The sequence below is a fragment of the Falco punctatus genome, assembly GCF_963210335.1.
Source record: "Falco punctatus genome assembly, chromosome: 6".
NCBI classification, from domain to species: domain Eukaryota; kingdom Metazoa; phylum Chordata; class Aves; order Falconiformes; family Falconidae; genus Falco; species Falco punctatus.
In genome coordinates, this window is record NC_137585.1 from 393,810 (window position 1) to 413,624 (window position 19,815).

General features: G+C 41.6%; 1 protein-coding gene across 1 annotated transcript; it reads left to right on the top strand.

Annotated features, from left to right (window-relative positions):
• The first annotated feature begins 449 nt into the window (after positions 1 to 449).
• CASP2 (caspase 2) lies at positions 450 to 19,695 on the top strand. Its single transcript, XM_080391356.1, has 10 exons — positions 450 to 736; positions 6,103 to 6,270; positions 7,911 to 7,986; positions 9,433 to 9,527; positions 11,019 to 11,195; positions 12,383 to 12,511; positions 12,997 to 13,087; positions 16,760 to 16,909; positions 17,001 to 17,110; positions 17,685 to 19,695. The coding sequence occupies exons 1-10, from the start codon at positions 587 to 589 to the stop codon at positions 17,817 to 17,819; spliced, it is 1,281 nt and encodes a 426-aa protein (XP_080247482.1). The 5' UTR covers positions 450 to 586; the 3' UTR covers positions 17,820 to 19,695.
• Positions 19,696 to 19,815: the final 120 nt, after the last annotated feature.

Consider the following 19,815-nt stretch of genomic DNA (forward strand, 5'->3'; position numbering starts at 1 on the left):
GCTGCCCGCACGCTGAGCTCGCCCCGCACCCTGAGGCGCACGGCTACGGCCACCGCCCCGTGGCTGTGCCCCGCCCAGCGCCCCGCCCCACCGCCGCGGCTGGGCCCCGCCCTGCAGCGGGGGGCAGGCCACGCGCGCTGACTGACAGCCACCGGGACACGCCCCGCGTGCCGCGGCCCGGCCCGGAAGAGGCGCGAAGCCTCCGCGCCGCGAGCCACCGAGTGGGCGGCCCCGCGCGTGCGCACGGCGGCTGCGCCTGCGCAGTGTCGCTGCCGCGGAGGGCGGGGCCGCGGCCTTGGTCACGTGGCCGGAGGAAGCGGGTCCCGCGGTTTGAATCGCTGGGGCCGCCGGGAAGCGGCGGCGCGCGGGTGAGCGGTGGGGAGTGCCCTGCGGCAGCTGGGCACGGGAGAGTGGTCCCGGGCCTCCCCGCGGCCTCCCGCCACCCCCGGGCCTCCCGCTACCCCCGAGCATCCCCGCGGCCCTCCGGCCACCTCGGGACCTCGGGTCAAGTGGCGACGGCGCCCCCGCGGGCGGGAGGCGGGCAGCTGGGGGCTGCTGAGGCCGGCCTGGGTCGACCCCCGGCGGGATGCTGGCCGCGTGCGGCATGCAGCGGTGCCACCAGGAAGCGCTGAAGAAGAACCGGGTGATGCTGGCGAGGCAGCTGGTGCTGAAGGAGCTGATGGAGCACATGATCGAGAAGGACATCATCACCGCCGAGATGGTGGAGACCATACAGGTGTGCGGGGGGCGGCCGCTGCGCGGTGAGCTGCGCTTCTGGTGGAGCTCGTGTCGTTCGTGGCAGGGCCAGCGCGGTAAAACTCATGTTTTACCCGAATATTTTAGTGTGATTACATTCGTAGAACGCTCAGAGTGGAGTGGGGTTTGACAGCAGCATGCAGCAGAACTGCTGGCCGCTCTTGGCAGGGCGGGTTTTATCGGAGGCTTGCATGCTGGTGTGCAGATGCAGCAGGCTGCACTTCAGGAGTCAGGGAGTAGTTTCCACTCCTTTGTTGTTATTTCGTGCATTCCCCCCCCCATCTGTAGAAGTAGGAGTAATACCTGTTTCCAAAAGAATTCAGTGCAGGTAGTTAAATGAATATGTTATAATCCAGTTTGTCGTGGCACCTTTCACTTAAAGAGTTTGTACCTCTTACGTGTTCTTGCACATTGTGTGAAGAGCCTTATGTGATCCAAGACTCACTCTCAGATAACAAATGCTGTTCGTAGGCTTTTGTTACTTATCCTGAGCAGCAGGTACTGTGAAGAGAAGTCATTGGCAGTAGCTTGGGATCCTACAGCCTAATGCACTGAAGGCTGTGCAGGATGGTGATACAAGTCTCCAAAGAGAAAGTAAACTAGAAAAAGAATGACTGAAAATGCACATCAAGTGTATCACAAGACTCAAGTAAGCAATTAAGGGACTTTTTGGTCCCTTAGTAAGGTTGATAGTCCTGGCGATAAAAACAGATGCTGAAAAATAGATTTATGAGCTATTTGGTGGGTACTAGCGCAGAAGGTGTGGACCTGAGACTGGTAAGGTTTTTGAAAGCAATGAAGAAATAACTTCCTGATGAATTTTGACTTGTTGTGTGTCAAAGGTAATGTGAAATTCCGCATGGGGCCTGTTGAGGATACCTGTGCTAAGCTGCAGGAGATGCAGGCAGTCTCACCTGGCATAGCTGCAGTCTCTAGTGAAAGAGGACAGTGAAAGTAAGAGAATGAATCAGGAAGTGATTGTGCTGATTTTGGCTAGGATAGAGTTAATTTCTTCATAGTAGTCTATATGGGGCAATGTTTTGGATTTGTTGTGGAAACAGCGTTGATTAACACAGGGATGTTGTAGTTACTGCTGAGCAGTGCTTACACAGAGCCAAGGGCTTTACTGTGGCTCACACCATCCCACCAGTGAGCGGGCTGGGGGGCACAAGAAGCTGGGAGGGGACACAGCTGGGACAGCTGACACTGATCACTGGCATATGCCATACCATATGATGCTGTGTTCAGCAATAAAAGCTGTGGGAAGAAGGAGGGAACATTTGGAGTTACGACGTTTGTGTTCCCAGGTAACCATTATGCATGATGGAGCCCTGCCATCCTGGGGATGGCTGAACACCTGCCTGTGATGGGGAGTAGTAAATGAATTCCTTATTTTGCTCCACTTGCGTGCACGGCTTTTGTTTTACATATTAAACCATCTTTATCTCACCCCATAAGTGTTTTCACTTTTACCCTTCCAATTCTTCCCACTATCCTGCTGGGGAGGGGGTGGCTGAGCAGCTGTATGGGTGCATGGTAGCCCACGGGGATTAAACATGATACTGCTGAAGTCTGGGTGGTTAGTAGGGATGTTCAGTTGCTGGCCTGCAGCTAGTCACTGAAGTGCGGGAGAGGAAAGAAAAGGAGAAGAGGGGAGGGAAAAAACCACCCTTTCAAAGGTAGGATAATGCCGGAGAAAATATTCTTTTTGGCGAAATGCTGCTGTAGTTAAGAACTGTTAAACTGAGATGGAGGGGAAGACTGAGGGAATCTTCCCCTCCAGGTGTGATTGGGTAAAAGGAGATGCAGCAATACTTAGGGTTATCAGTAAGGAGAAAGGTGTTATGGTGGGTAAGTCAGATAAATAGTAATAGCTTAGTGGAAAAATACAATGTATACACATAACTGAGAGCTTAAATGTATATAAAGAGTGACAGCAGCCTGAGCAAGAGAACAAAGTGTCTTAAACTACTGTTGCAGGGTATGAATCTGGAAGTTGTGGCAAAAATAGAAATATGGCTGGGGTAGGAGGAAAGCATTCACAACTGGAACAGTAGTATTGCAAAATACGCAGTGTACTAGAAGGATAGAAATGAAGGGAACATTTACAGGATAGTACTAATCATAATAATGCTATAGAGAAACAAAGTAACATGCATCAAAAAAATAATTTCAGTCAAAAATATTTTTACTTACTTTTCTTTTTTCTGTAGTAGGTCTGTGAATTTGTAACAGTCTTCTACTCTCTGGCTCAAATGTGAACAAAACTCTTGGGAGTCCTGTTAGGTAGCCTGTTCTTGAACATTTACTGTGACGCTAATTGTCAGGTACTCTATTGGTAGCAAGAGGAGACAAATGCCACCATGTCTGATGATATAGCATAAATTTTCTTGGCTGTTTTATCTGATTGGTTCTATGTATCCATCTGCTCCCCCCAAAAGTCAGGAAATCAAGATCTGGATAAGTAGTTTTGTTTTAAATTATCTTGACTTAAAAACACAATTATACTGGTCCTGTTGGTTTGATTTAAACTAAACTGAAGAATAAACAAAATGGTTCTGGAAATAGGGCACTTCACTTAAACTTTTGTAATCTAAGATATAAACAGAGGAGTTCAGGGAGATGAAGGAGGGGTGAAATTCCTTAGAAGTGTGAGGTGCTAACAAGTGCTGAAGCTTTACCACAAAGAAGAAAAAGGTGCGGGGGACGACGACGTTGCAGGAAGAGCCACTGAAGACAAAGGTGGTTGAGCTGGATGAAGAGCTCACAAGGAATATGAAGACTAAGTATAGAATTTATAGGCGTACACTGGAGAAGAATTAATAAATAGGAGCAGCTTCCTTTGGTGTCTGAAATGGAGAGAGTAGGAACTGACAGGAATTAGTTTAAACTGTCATTCAGAAAGAAACTAAGCAATTGGATTTTTTTCAATTGTATACACTTTAAAGAAAGAATAAAGAAAAAAACCCCCGCGTTCACTGTGCAGAGAAGATGATGTAAATATAGTTACCTAGATGAAGGCTCAGAAGAGAGGGATTTCAAACACAGAGCAAAAATTATAGTGGAAATAGTGGGACAAGTGGAAACAGCTGTTTTTAAGATGAAGTCCAAAATTCACTTCATTAATGCTTTCTTGTCAGAGCATCAGATGTTCTTCCAGAGCTCTGGGATGGACCTTCAGTATTGCAGATACAACAGCAAAAGCTTTCACTCAGGTTTTAAACAAGTTGAATACTCTGTACTGTAATGGAAGATGATCAGATTGTGTAGATACAGAGATTTAAATGCTCTGTGTTGATCACTAGACAGTAATGAAGGGATCACTGGCTTAGACAAAGTGACAAATTTCATTAGTATGTTTGTCAACTATATATGCTCTCTCTACAGAGTCTGTGTGTATGTTCAGGCTCAGTAATACAACTAATACTATGGGATTTTGACAGGAATTCAGTTTATTGTGCAACCAGTTCCTGTTATCCAGATTATCAAACTCATCTGTGAGAGCACAAAAATAAATTAAGGATGTACTAGAAAGTGAAATGGAATAAATCTGTCTTATGAAATTTTTAGTTCTGTCGTTTGCTGAATGTTATTTAGTGTAATCTAAATGTGATGTTCATGTGAAAGTTAAATGAGGAGGTACAGCACTTTGGGTATTTAAGGGAGCATTAAGGAAGAAGTCTGCCAAGAGCTGACTGCTGTATATACAAAGTGCAGAATATGAACTTTGTGGAAATTTCTTAACTTTTCTATAAAACTTAAGATTCGATTCTTGAGGTCAGATTGTGTTCTTAGTTATGACTTATGGCTTAGAGTCACAGACTATGAAGGCATAAAGTGAAGAACATTAATAATTCTAAGCTTGTTGTAAACAGCTACGGTTCTACTAGAAAGGAAGAAATGATTAACAGGTACTTTAGAATATCAGCTGTCATTTTACTTTGTTAGGCAGAATAAAATTCAGTGGGCTTACAGCAAGGTATAGGTATATGGAGCTAGTTATCATCTGTGGACTGATGGAGAAGTGTTACCAGGAGAAAGGCGCAAATATTTTCTTGCATCTGGGAAGGCACAGGTGAGATATTGCTGTATGCACTTCCAGGCAACAGTGCTCTGAAAGTTGAGGTTTCTGTGGGAATAGGAAGGGGTACTTGCATCGGCAAGGGGAAGAGGCCATTTACAGGGAGGCTGAAAGAAAGCAGCTTGTGTACTGTAGGCAATGGAGACGGGTTTGTGGAAAGGTGCTTGATAAATAAGGGGAAGGACAGGAGAAGGCTGCAGTCAAGGGACACTTGATAAATAAATGCTATCAGACAGTCATGAGTGAGCATAGGTCTGAAATTTCAGAATAGGTTCATAAGCATTGGCTCAGTAAGACTTTGCAGTATCCTTCCAAATAATGTGATGGAATAAAAGCCAAACTACTTTTAACACCAAGCTTGGGAGGAAATCGGATGATGTGAAATCTTCTGTAGCAGAGGATTTACATGTGTGACTCGAGGCTTTTTTTTTTTTTTTTTTTAGATTTTCTTGCGATTGCAAATGTGGTGTTAGGCCTTGATTCTGTGTAACTCACCAGCCATTTCTCTTCTTTTGATGGGTGCTAAGATCTTGGATCTAAGGGGTGATTAAAAAAAATAGGATTAATTCTGTTGAATGGATAACATATATTTGCGATACGCAGTATTTTAGTACATGACGTTTTGGTGTGTTTTAGATTTCACGGGGAAGGTTATTACTGTATAAATTATACCATTAGTTGGCAAATGCCCTATTAATATTTTAAGACTTAGAACGTGTTGAGAATTATTTACAGATACATAAATTTCATTTTTTGTTATTAATTTTTCTTATATACTACTGTATATTGCTGCTTTGATCTAAATGTTACAGTCTATACCTATGTAGTATCTTCTTGGAATTGACTGCATGTAATTAAGTATTTTATTTAACACTTTCTGAGGGGTTCACGTATTTGTTCATGAGACCATAAGCTATTGGACAGTAGTGGAAGCATACTCTGGACTTATGTATTCAATGAGGGGAAATAAATACTATTCCAACAGTAACTGGAAATAAGTTTAGAGAGAAGAGGTGTGTCATAATGTGTGAATTGATGGCTTGCTGTGTTGCCATATGCTTTTCCCCTTCACCTAATGCGAACAGAGGAGTGGGAGTGAAATCAGCTGTGAAGAGCTATAAAAATGGATATAGCACATCTAAGCATAGTGGTGAAACATTTACATGAAGTAAAAAAAAATTCAGTTGTCCTGAAGATGCATTGAAAATTGATTGTGTTGGGGTGTTACTTTGAGTGTGGATTTTTGTTTTTTTTTCTGGATCTAGGCCAAGTCTGGGAGCTTCAGCCAAAATGTGGAATTCCTCAATTTGCTGCCCAAGAGAGGCCCCAATGCCTTCTCAGCCTTCTGTGAAGCACTGCAAGAAACCAAACAGCAACATCTGGAGGCAGTGATCTTGAAGACTGCATCCAACCTGAGCCATGGGATTGCAAGGGTACAGCAGTTTTAAAAAAATAAGATGGATGGACTGCCTTTCAGATTGGGTTTAGGCACAAACTGATCTTTTTCAAAGGGAAAAAAACCCAAAAATTGTTTACAAAGGACAGGTTGGGTTTTTGTTGCAAATTGAAACTTGTAGTAGCCTCAGTCAAAGCAGAGGGGAAAGAATTTGAGAAGAGAGTTTTCACACAGAATCACAAGACAGTAGAGGTTGGAAGGGACCTCTGGAGGTCACCTGGTCCAGCTCCCCTGCTCAAGCAGTGTCACCTTGAGCAGGTGGCCCAGGACCGTGTCCAGGCAGCATTTGAGTATCTCCAGGGAGGAGACTCGTCTGCCTCTCTGGGCAACCTCCCACAGTGCTCAGCCATCCTCCCAGTGAAAAGGGGTTTCCTGGTGCGCAGGGGGAGCCCCCTGTGTGTCTGTGTGCCCACGGCCTCTCGCTGGGACCCGCTGAGCAGAGCCTGGCGCCCTCCCCCTCGCACCCCCCTTCAGGTGGCTGTATGCAGTGATAAACCTCCCCTTGAGCTTTTTCTTCTCCTGGCTGAGCAGTCCCAGCTCTCTCGGCCTTTCCGCAAAGGAGAGATGCTCCAGCCCCATCCTCCTCTCTGTGGCCTGTTGCTGGCCTCTCTCCGGCACCCCCGGTTGTGCTGGGGAGTGCAGAGCCAGACACAGGACTCCAGGTGCAGCCTGGCCAGATCTGCACCCAGGGGACGGACCCCTCCGCAGCCCAGGCAGCGCGCCTCCTAAGGCAGCCCAGGATGCCATTAGCCTCGCATGCTGGCTCCTGGTCACCCTGGTGGCCACCAGCACCCCATGTCCTTTCCTGCCAGGCTGCCTCCCAGACATGCCCCCAGCAGGTGCTGGTGCGTGGGGTCGCCCCTCCCCAGGGGCAGGGCTCTGCGCTTCTCTTTGTTGAGGTTCCTGGACGTTCTTAACACCCAGCGCACTCTTAATGGCTGTGTTATCAAGAACCCAAAAGCTGCAAAGGAAATATTTTCTCTGAAATCTTTTAGTTCAGTGATTCTCTGAATAGAAAGCTACTAAAAGCTAGTCTGGTCAGTTGAGGAGAGAGAGACTTCTCTTTCTTTTGTTATTTTCACCTTTTCACTGTCTGCAGTTGGTAGTGTTGGGCTAAAGAAAGAATTTAGCAAAGATTCAGTGTTTTTAGTGCATGGACAAGCGTGGAAACTCACAGTAAATAAGGGAAGACCAGATATTTTTGCACAGAGATGTTCCCTTATTAAAATGTAGGCTTTATTAGACTACCCTTTCTGTTTTTTGTTTTCAGTTGTGCTTTACTAGACAATGAAGTCTTGAAAGCAAACAAAAAATATAGGAGTCACTAGACAATTTTTGGCAAAATCAAGGAGGGTACCATAACCTCAGTGTGAAGTTTTCCTGGGGATTTGGGCAGAAGTAGAGATGAGCAAAGGAGGGTAGGAATTTTGCATTGCCAGGAAATGCTGTTGCTGTTATGTCGTTTGATTTGGATATAAACCAGAATATTTGTAGTTTTATGTGTGTGTGTATAAATGCATGTATCTTTGTTACATGATGGCTACAGGCTTGTACTGTAGAGAAAAAAATAGCTGTTTTGTGCTACTATTTCTCATGGATTTATTGGATGTCTTGTAGCTTGAACACTGTTATGGATCAAATCTTCCATTCCCTGCCAGTGAGTCATGTAATTCAAAAAGACGGCGCTGGACTGGTGAGTTGCACAGGACATCATGAATACTTGGTTGGCTATCTAGTTGCTTCCAACTTCTTAATACTGTCTTAATTTTATTCTAGAAATAAGCTTGCCACCACTTTGCTCATTCCAGGAATACAAACCTGACAGTGAACTGACCATGTTACAATCGGATGCAGGAGGCAGAATTAGGCTAGAAAATAAAAGTTAAGTAGCATACTGGGAAAGAGAACCCAATCAGTTTCTAGGTAGCTTCATTTATTCTTACTGGAAATCTTGTTGCTTAAACAGCATATGTCAGTAAAATTTAGATTTTTCAAAAATATTATTTAAGATTTGTAGTAGAGTTTAATTAAACTAGAGCTATGAAAAGATACTGGTTTGGGGTAATGTCTTTAACTTAGATTTCCTTCTTAGCAAGTAAGTACAAGGCCTTACGCATGTTACGTGGGCCCAATGCAGATTTCTGTAGCTTCTGTCAAGTGCAGCAAATCAGCTTTTCTTCAGCAAGCATTTGTGACTTCAGTCAGGGAACTAAATGTTGGAGTGAATCTCCCTGGTAGTTTTTACGTTGCCTCTGGTAATGCTTGGAGTAATCATGGTCTCTAACCATGGTTTTAATTGTATGCTGGCTACTAGGAGCTCTCTGATACTAAAGAATAAGTGTCTAGATTTTGAAGGTTTATTTTCTTATTTAGGTGCAAAGGTTTTAGGGTGGGTTGTTTTGGTTTTTTAGAGCATATGTTCCTCCAACCAGGAGAGCCATGCCTCAGAAGGCTGAAAAAGGATTTGAAAGGAGATTGTGAATGTCTTTAGTTCCGTTTCTTCAGGACAGAGGAGTGAGTGTTTGTCTGCAAATTGCAAATAATTGATTATCATTCCCCTCATCTACTGTTACCCAGAGGAAAGGCTTGTTCAGAGGCAGATAAACAAAAAAGGGCATTGCATTTTATGGACGTTAGAAATGTCAAGTTTGATCACTTATGCATGTGTTCAGCAAAAAATAAACAGTTGTATGTAGTGAGCATGGGAGGCCTTTTATGAAAGGAAAATAGTCTATTTGAGTATTTCTAGCAATGGTTTGTCAGCCTAACTGTGAAAGGAATAACATACTGTGCAAAATGACAGAAAGCACACAGCTCTGATTTGAAATAAGAATTCTGTTTTCATACTCTGTAGAACCAAATTTACTAGGCCTTGGGTAAAGATAACCCACATACACAACAAAAGTATTTGCCAACTGAAATTATGAAAAAAGTATACGATTCCGGTACTTTGTTTTCTTCTGCCATGTTTCATTGTGTTTCTGTAGTCCATGATCAAGCGAAGTTTTTAGAGGTATGAATAGCATGATAAAGGAATATACCTTAGACCACATAGTTCAGAATTTGTGAGTTACTACCTTAATGCAGAGGTTTTGTAGTTGGAATTTGTTACTGTTATTGATACGTTTGTTTTGCACAGAACCAAAGGAACATTCCTTGGATAATGGAGATGGTCCCCTGATACCTTTGGTGAAGTACTGCACTCCTGAATTTTATCATGATCATCAGCACTTGGTAAGTAGTTGACAGAGAAAATCTCCTTCACATGTGAAAGATGTGAGGTGTTTGGATATATGAACTGAACAAGTGCTACTTAAAACTGAGTCGAAACACATGCTTCATTGGGATGCAGATCAGTATTGTGCTGTTTGTTAGTTGTGTTACCAGTCAAGTTCAATTCGATGTAGTTGTCATCTGCAAGTTGCAAGAAATTCTGGGAAGTTCTGTAACTGTATGAATTTCTCCCTGGTTTTTGTTCACGAAGAACTTTGGAGAATGCCTTCTGTTCTGTTGCTCTGTGTATGCTGTCAGTATTATTGCCTTGTATTTGTCTGCATCCTCATCCCCTTCTGTGTGATGACACACCCTGCAATTGACTGCAAGGTACCAAAACTGTACTTCAACCAGTAGTCACAGTCTGGGCTGTTTTAATTGCTGGCTATACCCAGAAGAGTCTCTCCTTGTGCTCAAGAACCTGTGCTGCGTAGTACTGGGTAGATCAACTGGAATTTCTAATCTTCTGCAACCATTGAAGTTATATAGGGAGTCTAATTACTCTTTATTCTGTTTGTAAAGCATAGGTTATGGTGGGGTGGGCTTAAGGAGAAAAAATAGTTTTATGTAAGGGGGCAGAGACTTTGCTAGAGTTACACAATGTGCTAACACTTAACACCTCTGTTACAGGCTCTGTGTACAGGCAAAACAGATATTTATTTTTTTTTTAACTGTCTATTGAGGAGACCTAATTAGGCATTGTCGGTGTGATCTTGACTTGGCTCCTTTTACATCTGTGCCTGGGTAAACCTTATTTGATATGCTCCTTTATTATTAAATTTCACTTACAATTTACAGGAGCGTTAGTAACTGATGTACTATTGATTTGTTGTTGTTAGTGGGAGGGGCAGAGAGGGAACTTAATCTGAAGATACCCCTCTTAAATTAGTTCTTTCCCTGTTAACTTTTTTTGTCAGCTGCATAACTTTCAGGATCAGTGACTGACAGTCCCTTGCTGTTAGAATTGCACATGTGCAATTCTAACATCTCTGTCTGCTCCCAATAGCAATTAAAAAATGTTAGCTAAATTTTGCATAGTATTGTCTTAAAGCCAGTGATGGAAATATATGGGGCTGTGCTGGCATAAAGGTGGGGAAAGGGAAAAAAGTTAGCAAGACCTAATTCCCAGTTTAAAATGGATTAACTGTGTTTCTTTTAAAATGAGAATTAAGGCAAGCTAGTGTAACATCTTAGCAAGTGTTGTAGCATCATCAGCTGTGGACACTTGCAGTTGTCTTTGGGACCCTTTGCAATACAAATATTTGTTTATCAAAAAAACCCCAAACAAACAACAAAGACAAAACCAAACTTCAAAAATTTGACCTCTGCTGTTTTTGTGACTTCTCAATCAAGAAATTCTGCATCTCATATCAAATTGTGATTGCTGTTCTACTGTAACACTTTATTATTTCCTTGTGTAGTCTAAATTTACTGATTTTTAAATCTTCTCAGGCATATAAACTGGTATCAGAGCCCAGAGGCTTGGCACTTATTCTCAGCAACGTCCATTTCAGCAGTGAGAAGGACTTGGAGTATCGCGCAGGGGGGGATGTGGACTGTACTGCCCTGGAGATGCTTTTCAAGCATCTTGGGTATCAAGTGACTGTCTTTCATGATCAAACTGCACAGGTAAGGAGGATGGATCCCAGTACTTCACAATCAGTATGGATGAGAGTTTGTGACTGTGACATAAACACCTGAAGAGGTTCCCTAAGGTAGAACTAAGCTTGAACAGGAAGATGTGAATGATCACTTATGAATAGAAAATAAGGCTAAATGTGGTAATGTCTGCTCACATACTGACAAATATGAAGAAGCTTGGAAGGCAGAGGACTTACGATGGAAAGTAGGATCACAAAGGACCACAAGAGTTACTACTCTGGTCTGACTAGTGCAAGGGGCAAGAATTTCTAGACCATACTTGGCATGTGTGTTTAAAATCACAAATGAATGAAGTCTCCAGTTTACTCTAGATAGGCTTCTCCAGTGTTCTGCTATCCTAAAAGTTAAACTTTGCAAATATTTGACCTAGTCTTTGCAAGTGTTAAGTGATATTTTCATGTCGTTTCACTGATGGAGTCAATTGCCATCCTATTTATCAGTCTTCCAGTATTTATGCAGTTCAGTTCCACTGCTTTGGTCTTTGCTTTGCTAGAGAAGTGGCTGTGCTTCACTTAGGAAAATTGGTAGCTCCGTGACTGACTGACTGAAGCCGCCTTGTTCCCTAGGAATTCAATTGCTGCCTTGTCCAGGCTCATTTGTTCTTCCTCCTTTTAAATCCCTATGAAACCAAGTGATACATAACCTGTTAAAAGCATATTTTATTCAAGAAGGAAGCTTTTGCAACAATATAATAAGACTTTTGTACTTACCATGTTGTCAGAGTTCCTAAAGTTTTCCATTTCAAATTGTGTTTTGATCACTAATGTTTGAATGCCTGAAGTACCAGGGTATGTATCTGTTAAGTTGCTGCAGTATCGCAGCCAGACTCAAGTGTCAGTGTAAAATCTTTGTAAAATATTGGTTGGTTTCTCTTATGTTGAATCTGTGTGTACCAACTCATACTTCTTGCATCCCCCTGTTGGCCTAAGTGATTCCTACTTCACAGTGTTATACTTCAGACTGAATGTTACGTAAAGAGCAAGAATGTTTTGCTGGTGTTTTTTTTATGGAACACGTGTCTTTAGTCCTATAAATTTGCTGTACATAAGGTTTATTTCATAACATGAGGACTGTGTATGTTCTTCCCTGTATATTGACCCACTTCCTCTGTGCAAGTCTGGAAAGCGTTGAACTTTTATTTTTCTCTCTTCAAGGAGATGCAGAATGCATTGGAGAGATTCTCTAAGCTGCCAGATCATCGGGATGTGGATTCCTGTATTGTAGCTTTACTTTCCCACGGTGTGGAGGGTGGGGTTTATGGCAGTGATGGCAAACTACTACAGGTATATTGCTATGTTCTGACGTGGTGTTGTAGGTTATCTCTTGGAAAGTAACAATGGAATGGGGGGAAAAATGTTTGGGTTTTTTTCTAAATCAAACAAAACCAAAACCCGCTCAAAAAACAACAAAGTGACTGAAGAGTCACTTTTTTCTAAAAGGAGAAAATAAGGGTTGTGGGAAGGGCAGGAGGCTGTCTTATTATAAGAGGTCTGTAAGATAAAGAATGGCATACAAATAGGGCAAGTAGGGGAGGTTTTTTCATTCTCTCTTCCTGTACAAGTACTAGGTAGAGTGCATGAACTCAGACTGGTAGGAGCCCCAGGAAAGGGTAGGGAGGGGATGTGTTTGTCACATGGTGAGTTTGGAGATAAAGGAGGAAATATCAAGACTGGTGAGGTAATCGCCAAAATGCAGGGAAGCAAGGTGACACTGGGTTTTGCTCACAGAAGGCTGCAGTGAAGAATTTTTATCTTCTTTCTTCTCTCAGTTGCAGGAGGCTTTCCGGCTCTTTGATAATGCAAACTGTCCAAATCTCCAGAATAAGCCGAAAATGTTCTTTATTCAGGCCTGCCGAGGAGGTGAGTGCCTTAATACTAAAAGCCATGTATTTGGCATGCCATTAAGGCTCATTTTACACACATACACACCCTCACATTCAACTTGCTGTCAACTCTCCTCTTTGCTTCTCTCAGGTGTAAGTGGGACCCATATTCACCTCCCTCTGCCCTGCTGCTGCCACTGCATCTGTTGCTCTGTAAGTGTCTTTTGCTCTGCATGAGGTGTGTGCATTGACTTGCAGACCCCAGAGCACCATAGCGATGTGAAGCTCTATCATATCCCACCATATGTTGAGGCTTTCTCTTGCTATGCCTGCAGGAGGGGGAGTGGGGCATACTCTGCATCAAATTGTGGCACAGCATGGAGTGGTACACTAGCACTGGAGTCTTGTTTGGGGTCCTGTCTTTCTGTTGCTCCTGGATGTGTTGCTGTCTCTTGAGCTATCAAGCTGGGCTCAAAGTTTTTTTTTGTTTTTTTTTTTTACCCTGTCCTGTTTTGAACCTCCAAATGACCTTTCCTTACATCCTTTTTCACATACTGTAGTAGAATTCGTACATACTGTTGTACAGAACTCTTTTCTTGATTCTCATAGACCTTTTCCTTTTCACTCTTTCTGTTCCTTTTTTATTTAATTCTGCTATTTGTTTTCCCTTCTTTTGTTTCTAAACACATGTCTGCAACTACCTACCTTTCAGATCTGCTAATGACCACAAATTTTCCCCTGAAGTGTCTGGACTTTTTGACATTGCTGTGAAACTGCAGATACTCCAAAGAGAAGTTCTGTTGTAGAAAGCTTTGTTTTTTCCCTTATGGTAGAGAAATTTTTCTAACATTATGCTCTTTACCCTTCTTTTCCCGTGTTCCTTGCATTGTCGTCTGCCTTTTTCATTTTTAGCAGAGGTTTATAGTTTGTCCTCTAGCCAAGAGGATGTTTCATTCACCTGTTACCTACTTGTGTTTAAATCCCAATGCAGGGAAAACCCTAAAGTCTACGTGAAGTATTTTGGTGATCAAAAATGTTTGTTCCTTCTAAGTGTTTGGAAATATTGTAATGTCCATGTTTACAATACAAATTGAATGTGATTGCTTTCCTTATGTTACTGAATCTTTAGATACTCTAACAAATGTGAAAATGCAGACTCGTAACAGTGTAGAAATAAGTGTAATAAGCCAGAACTTGCCACTGACCTAATTGGGTAATTAGGTTTATTTTACTGTAATGTTACCATAAGGGGTTGTTCACATCAACAAATCAGGCTTGGCCTTCCTATTCCCAAAAAGGTTTTGGTTAAGGGTGGTAAGCTCACTATGCAAAATGATGTAGAACTGGGATACTGCAGTAGGCCAAGGGTTGAGACTTGAGCAACTGAAAGGGAAAAAACTTTCTTCAATTTAAAAAAAAAAAAAAAACAAAAAAAAAAAAACAAAAAACAAACCTGCCTTTTTTTTAACCCTTCTTGTAAACCTTGATTAATAGTTGGAGGGAAAAGATAGTTACAAGGTAATTGAGCTATCAACAAAAATGTGTATCTTTTCATGTTAGCGTTTGAAGGTTAGACTAGCCAATACAAAGACTGTATAAATAGTGTGGATAACTTCAAATTACTACTCAGTATCTCTTTGCCATACAAGTTAGCTGGAACTAGTTGAAAAAAAATGAGAAATGCACAGGTTATTCTTTCTCCCTAAGTTTATGTAATAGGCTTTTACCTGTCTTCTATTAATGACACATTAAAAAATGTAGATGAAGAGTTGGTACAGTCTACTTAATTTCCAAAAGGCCTTTGGCAGAAGTCTACTAAAGGATTGAAGCAGCTGACCTACAGTTACGGATCAAAAACCAATGGCAACAGAAAGCAATGGGAAAAGACAACTAGTTGGATTTCACTACAGCATAAAAGGAGATGTTTTAAGCCACTTTACATCTGTGTTTAAATATAGTGGTTGATCCAGAAAAATAAAGAACTTGGGTAGATAATGACAAATCGGTAGTTAGCTGTTTTGCCAATTGATTTAAGTAACTGCTATCAGGGAGCTTCCGTAGAATTGACCCTGTCTGTTTAAATCTGAGTGGTAGTTACTGCTGATATAAATTAGAGGTTAAGTATGTGGAGGATATCCTGATAGGGTTAATGCTTTACACTTTTTAGTTCTGTTGATAAGTTGACTGGAATGATGCTTGAAGACAAATGCATGAGGAAGACATCTAATTCCGAAGCGTTAATGAAAAAGGTTTTGACTTTGTATGTTATGAGATGATGTCAGTGTGAATAATATAGCCTGACTGTCAAATTACCTGAGTCTTACCTGAAATAACATACACTGTGAACAGCACACTATTTTTAAGAAGATACAGAACTATAAAGATTCGGAGAAGTTTGATAAAAACCATGAAAAAAAGTGGTTAAATATGGAAAAGTTTGCAACCCTAAAGAGATGATGAAGGGACTTGATGGAAATAATCATGAAATTGAGCTATGGGGCCTTAATTATAGGCTATATCTAGTCTATCAATCACACCCCTCCCACTGCTGCTTTCATAGAGGAAAAGAATAACGTTGGTGACTTACAAACTGACCATTTCCTGGGCACAACTGAGATGCCACCAGTGTCGCTGTCTTTAAAAGGGTTAGAAATCCAAATGCATTTCTAGGCATGACCTGGCAACAACAGTCTAGAATCATCGCAGCAGGAAAGCTCTGAAGTGGAGGCTTATGCCTCCTAAGACTAGAATCTGACCCGTGCTGTTAGGATGGAAGTAGAATAGTACTTCATCTTAAACACAAGGGCAAAGTCATATAGAAAACCTGTGAAATGCAGTTTTATTTTTAATACAGCATATCTGGACTATCGCCACTAAGCAGTTGGTCTAGATTACAATCGAAACTCTGCATCATGTAAACAACCAATTGAGAATATCTACATTTGTCATAATACATACTAATGAATCCTGGAAAGGACTTTAAATGTCTCCGGGTTTTAAGCTAATTTCCATGTACTGGAGTTCTCTCTCATGTTCGGGGTCAATTTATTTTGTATTTTACTGTTACACAATTTATGCTTTTGATTGAGAAACTGATATTAGTCAAGATTTACAACGAGGTGAGATATTTGGTCCATGTTTTCTTGATGTCTTGGAGGTAGGACTTAGCAACTAAAATAATAGCTGTCGTTTGAGTTCTGCAGTAAGTAGGTAGTTAGCATTGCAAACTAGAATAGACATTTTTGGACATTTCTAAGATAGGTGAAAGTGGAAAATAGAAACTTTTTTAAGGCTAGGCAGTCAAATCCTTCCATGTGTGGTGAAGAACTATCAGAAACTTCTTTGCTTTCTGGTTATCCCATGATCTGCCTAGGAAAGGCGGGGGGGAGGGGGTGGGGGGCAGAAATCAAATGGTGTGTGGACTAAGGGTCCCGTTAGGTTGAGCAAGTTCAGCAGTTGTGGGTATCTGCATTAGTCTGTGCAGAAGAACTGTCAGATAAGCTTTTTCAGCTGTTTTTAAAACTCAAAGTTAATGCAAAAGCGCAAAAGCTTTCTGCTTGACAGCAGTTCTGGCATTGCTGACCAGAGCCCAAAACAAAGAAAGTGCAAGAAAACTACACCCAGTAATTTCTTCTTTTGTTTCCGCCCCCCCCCCCCCCCCCCCCCCCCCCTCCTGCTTGCCCCCATTGTTTATTGCCCCCCCCCCCAGACGAGACTGATCGGGGAGTGGATCAAAGGGATGGGAAAGAATGGTCGGATTCCCCAGGTTGTGAGGAAAGTGATGCAAACAAGGAAGAAAATCTCAAGCTGCGTCTGCCTACATGCTCTGATATGATCTGTGGATATGCTTGTCTGAAAGGTACTGGGGAGAGGCTCCGGTTGGTAGGGGGCGTAAGGAGGTTTTGTGCGTCTGTGTTCCACAAACTTTATCACACCTGCTTTCTTCGCAGGCACTGCGGCCATGCGAAACACCAAGCGTGGATCCTGGTATATTGAGGCTCTCACCTCTGTGTTTGCAGAGGACTCCCGAGACACTCACGTGGCTGACATGTTGGTGAAGGTGAGGTGGTGTGTCTTTTCTCTCCCACACTTACCTGGTTTCTGAGGAGCCTTCCAGTACCTCAGATTGCTAGGATTAATTAAAGCAATTGGTCTTGCCTTGATTGTAGCAAAATTATTACTACTTTCTGTTTTTATATATGTTTATGGTTTTATATATATAATATTTGTATTTATATGCAGTTCCACAGCAGTTTAACCAAAGTAAAACTGCTGTTTCATTCAGTCCTTCCATTTCACTTGTTAATCTGGCTTGTCAAGAATTACTTTTCCTCTATAGAAATCGCTTTTTTTCAGGTGGATTTATTCCCTAAACTGGTTCACCTTTACATAAGGTAAACATTTAAGAAAATAAGGGAAGAGGAAGTGGAGACAGCAGTGTGACTACAGCAACCTGAGCTGCTGTGGAACTCTGCACCCTAATTCTTTATACTTCTTATAATTAGAGAATATGTAGGGGACTACTTAATAAGTTAAACAGAATAATCTATGAGTATAGAAAGCAGTGACATTTTATTACTTGTGTCATCTTAAATCGTTCCAGTAATATTTTTTTTTTCCATTTTCACATCTAGGTGAATAGGCAAATCAAGCAACGAGAAGGTTATGCCCCAGGCACAGAATTTCACCGCTGCAAGGAAATGTCAGAATATTGTAGCACACTCTGTCAGGACCTTTACCTGTTTCCTGGCTATCTGCCAGGAAAATAACCCAGCAGGCACTGCTGGAAGAGAGACACTGCCAAAGCAGGACTTCTGAGTACGGATGTCTGTGTTTCCATTCTGACAGGCTGTGACATTAGATGTGTAAGCAAGGAATGCTTGTTTATATCTGGCCAGTCCAAATCTTGATGTCTTTTGTCTAAAATAGTCTGGCAGCTCTCTTTTTAATCTGATTCAGTTCAGGGTTTAAAATTCTAGTATCCTGACTTATTCCATGTATATAGAAATGGATAGAAAGAGGATCAGCACTGGAACTGGGAAGAACTGGGAACATCCTTTGGAAGAATACATAAGGACATTTGTAAGCGAAGTGAATATGAAAAGGGAAATGGACTATTCATACGGCTTTTTTTAAGTTTTCTAAAAGGAAAGTTATTCATAAAATGCTACTTATTCTTGTATTGTAAAAATTTTAAATACTTTCTGCCTGGTTCTTCATGTGGGACAGTCAGCTCCTGTGCACATTAGAAAAGGGCTCCCTTGTGAAAGAGAATCCTTCCCCTTTTTAAATGGAAGGTTATTGTTATCAGTGCTTGACAGTTTCCTATCCATCTTGATCACTTAAAAGTCTATTTTTGCACATTCTTTCTTATAGCCAAGTTATCAAGAGAACTACAAGACATCCCAGGCTATCAACAAAACAGAGATCCGGCATTTCTCATACAGACAAATAAGCCTCCATGAACTGCCCCAGAAATAGTTTTGAATCTGGAAATTCCAGATTAGCTCCCCTTAGTCCCAAGAATGAACAACTGCATGGAATATTACTTTTGAGGAATTTGTTTGCCATAGTATCTGTGTGTCACAACAGGCACGGCATTCAGTCCACTAGCTTTTCGGGAGTCTATAAACTGCGCTGTACAACTGAATCCCTAGAGTTCTACAAAAGGCTCTTTTGGCTTTTGTTTAATTAACAAAAATATTCAAGGCAGCTCTTCACAGTCCAGGCATGTTGCTTGGATTATATATAACTGCAATTTGTTTCCCTTTTAAATCAAAGGGAAGAGTTTCACATTATTATCCTGTTATGTGAGTTTTCTTTCTTCAGTCGTCATCATTTAAAGCTGTTTGTTTAGCTAATACTTTTGCAAAGCATCATTTCAGCTGATCAACAATGTTGTGGCATAATCCATGATGACTTTTGGAAATTTCCTACACAGTCTCTTCATGCTGTAATTTGTCTCTTGCTTGTGTCCGGTTGCAGTTACTCCCACTTGATGTGACATGGGAGATGAGCACTGTTCTCTTTTTGTGGTAGAGCCTAAATCCTGATATACTGGGTTATAGACAGACTATGGTCTGTTCACTTGAGTCTCTATTTTCTCCATTTTTATAGCAGTAAGTTAGCATAGTATCTGGCTTTCTTTTAAAGTAGATGTGGCTTTAAAAATATTTTTTTCATGATAGAATTATGAATAGGAAGCACAAAGGGATATGGAGGAAGGCTGGAAAACTAGTCATGTGCTTTTTTTTATTGTTCTGTCTAGGAAAATGAAGGCTGCGTTTCCTCCGGCTGACAAAGGTGCAGCATTAACATGTATCTTGCACTTACCTTACAACATGATGTGATGAACAGAACAAGGATCATACCTGCCAGTTGGTGCCTTACTCTGAAATTTAAGATACCAGTTTAGGGGCTGTTGTACCTCCCTGGAGTATGAACACTTTCTTCCTGAGTGCTCCCTCTTTGAAATGGTGCAATATTTTACAGATAGAGTGGACTGCTTCATCAGTATACCTGATGGATTAGATTTCTGTAGGATTGCATCAAGCTGCATTATCACTGCCACTTTCATATATTCTTTTTGTATACTTGTATTTTACCGCCTTGAAGTGTCAAAATAAATAATTCTTGTTTGATTAATCTGTGCAGTACCTTCCCTTTTGGAGAGTTATACCTCTGTGTGGAAATGGAGCTTCTATATAAAGATTTTTGCATCATTTCTTGAGGGTAGTACCTCACGGAGGCACTTTTCAGCTCTCA

What these genes read in the sequence shown, in the direction of transcription:
- CASP2 (XM_080391356.1), top strand. Translation starts at nt 587, where the DNA reads ATGCTGGCCGCGTGCGGCATGCAGCGGTGCCACCAGGAAGCGCTGAAG. An exon ending in TGAGCCATGGGATTGCAAGG is followed by an intron (nt 6,271 to 7,910) that starts GTACAGCAGTTT and finishes GATGTCTTGTAG; the next exon opens with CTTGAACACTGTTATGGATC. An exon ending in TGGCTGACATGTTGGTGAAG is followed by an intron (nt 17,111 to 17,684) that starts GTGAGGTGGTGT and finishes TTTCACATCTAG; the next exon opens with GTGAATAGGCAAATCAAGCA.